This window comes from Sander vitreus, chromosome 7 (genome assembly GCF_031162955.1).
Source record: "Sander vitreus isolate 19-12246 chromosome 7, sanVit1, whole genome shotgun sequence".
Classification (NCBI taxonomy): domain Eukaryota; kingdom Metazoa; phylum Chordata; class Actinopteri; order Perciformes; family Percidae; genus Sander; species Sander vitreus.
This window is the reverse complement of record NC_135861.1, coordinates 110,001-112,500: the sequence shown is the minus strand read 5'-3', so window position 1 is coordinate 112,500 and position 2,500 is coordinate 110,001. Positions and strand designations below refer to the sequence as shown.

Genomic DNA, 2,500 nt, shown 5'->3' with positions numbered 1-2,500 from the left:
CCACCCAGAGCTACGGGAGGACCTGGAGAGGCAGAGCTTTCTCCCCACCCAATAAGGCTTATAAAGTAATGATTAAAAAAAACACAAATGCTTGCTCAAGGGCCCGGGCAGAGAATCTAAACTCTAGTAGGTTTCGGTACCCAAACCCTAACGGCACTACATGTACTGACGGACGTATGCAGAATGAGACGCAGCCAGAGTGAAGAACAACAACAACGTAGCCTAAGTAAATGATGGGCCATCCAATGAGAAGCGAGGATGCTGAATCACCTGTGAGAAGACGGGGGAAGGAAAGAAGGCAGAGGATGCTGGCGAGGTCTGACCTGTGAGAAGACAACGAATAGGACGTCGTCGTCCTCCGACAGGCCGAGCGCCTGGGCCAGCCGTCGTCCCGGTTTCTGTCTGTAGGCGGCCTGCACCAGCCGGTACTCCACGCCGTCCTTGGTGCAGCCCAGCGGGAACTCCACGTACGAGTAGAACTCTGTGTCGTTGGAGCACATCCGCACGATCTTCGATGTGAAGAACTTCTCGCCGCCGGCGTCCATCTGCGTCAGCTGCGTGTCGAGCTGCAGCGTGAGGAAGTAGACGTAGCTGCGGCTGGAGAAGCCGTAGACGTAGTAGATGTCGAAGGCCGGGTAGAGGGACAGCGTGTCGGACGGGATCTTGATCTGCGAGGAGACAAACTCGTCCTGGTAGACCAGCGAGAACATGTTGACGCTCTCCTCGTCCGCCACCAGCTTCCTGCTGGACAGCGTGGGGAAGTACTCCGACTTCCCGTCGATGGCGGCGCCGATGAAGAGGCGGCTCCCGCCCTTCGCCGGCTTCTTCCTCTTCGGGTCGGCCGACCAGTCGTCCTCGCCCACGACCACGCCTGGAGAGGAAGAGGAAGAGGAAGGACACGTTCAACACAGATTTTGATAATGAACAACTAAACACGTTACACACTGGACCTTTAAAGTACGAGATATAACTAATATTAATATCACAGCACTGCGAGCGTCTGATGAGAAAATTCCTCCAGTGGGAAGTGTCTGTGTTTGAGAGCAGAGATGTGAGGACTGACGTTGTTGTTGTTTGTCAATCATCTGTTGTTTTGTCCTGACAGTTTTCATTCAGGTTTTTGTTCAAGACGGCAGCTGATTTGCAATGAAAACCTGCAAAACATTTGGACACTCTGACACATGATTGACACCTGCAGGTTGAAATGCTTCTCCGGCTTTAAGGGACGTCGAGAGGAAACACTGGAGCTCGGTTTAGGTTTTTTTTGGCAGCAAAATTACCAAAAAGTTTGATATCAGCAGAAAAGTCTGCTGAATGTCTTTAATTAGAAAGCTGCAGTGGAAAAGACAGCAGGGACTTAATGCCAGTCTCTCGGAAAAAGTCTTTTTGGGCCAGAAGACATCACGTGACGTTGCAATTCCAACTGCTTGGCCGCTACGTTCAGATTGCATCAAAGCCTGGCGCACGTTCTGAGGGCCTGCATTTACCGTTAGCCTGGGTTAGCCTGGGTTAGCCTGGGTTAGCATTAGCTGGACGATTTTATAAGAAAGATTTCATGGGATCTAGCACTGTGGATAACTGCTGGTTTGGATACTTTCAAACGGTCAATCTTTCTCTTAATTTTCTACCTGTTCAGGTGTATCTGGCCCCGCCCCCTCCTCGCCAGCTTACCTGCCATCCCATCAGCCTCTCTGGCTCCAGACAGGTAGTGCTCTTTGCGGTGATGCGGCTCCCCCAGCTTGAAGAGATCCTCCAGTCTGAGGAACTGGCAGACGCCCTGCCAGATCGAGCCGCACGCCACCAGTCTGTTCCCAGTATAATCCACCAGTAAGAGCTTATTCACATTATCTGACGAGTTCAGTCTGAGGGCAGAGACACACAGACAGGTGGGACGTTAGACAGGTCAGCAGCAGACAGACGGGTGACACAGTTGAGACAGAAACACAGAGACAGAGAGAGGCAGATAGACAGGTGAGCTATACAGACACACAGACAGACACATGTAAGACAGACAGACAGGTGACACTTTAGACAAGTGAGCAGCAGACATACAGGCAGACAGACAGGTGAAACAGGCAGGCAGACAGACAGGTGAGACAGACAGACAGGTGCAGAAAGACAGACAGACAGGCAGGCAGACAGGTGTAGACAGACAGACAGGCAGGTGAGACAGACAGACAGGCGGACAGGTGAGGCAGACAGACAGACAGGCAGGTGAGACATACAGACAGACAGGTGAGACAGACAGGCAGGTGAGACAGACAGACAGACAGGCAGACAGACAGGCAGACAGGCAGGTGAGACATACAGACAGACAGATGAGACAGACAGACAGACAGACAGACAGACAGACAGACAGACAGACAGACAGGCAGGTGCAGACTGACCGGTGAGCGCAGGCCCTGACACTGGGCGGAGGGTAACACTTGGCGTTGTCCTCCACCGGTCCGGTCATGTGACTCCTCAGCTCCGTCAGATTGGCCGACAGCTTCAGCACGCG

General features: G+C 52.8%; 1 protein-coding gene across 1 annotated transcript in view; it reads right to left on the bottom strand.

The window, feature by feature from the left end:
• plxna3 (plexin A3) overlaps window positions 1–2,500 on the bottom strand; it is a 208,193-nt gene that overhangs the window by 174,313 nt on the left and 31,380 nt on the right. The window contains exons 2-4 of the mRNA XM_078254092.1: window positions 2,388–2,500; window positions 1,672–1,862; window positions 324–871 (exon numbers count right to left, since the gene is read on the bottom strand). The exon at window positions 2,388–2,500 is cut by the window's right edge and continues 320 nt beyond it. Coding sequence (XP_078110218.1) covers window positions 324–871; window positions 1,672–1,862; window positions 2,388–2,500 — 852 coding nt within the window. The remainder of the gene's footprint in view (window positions 1–323; window positions 872–1,671; window positions 1,863–2,387) is intronic.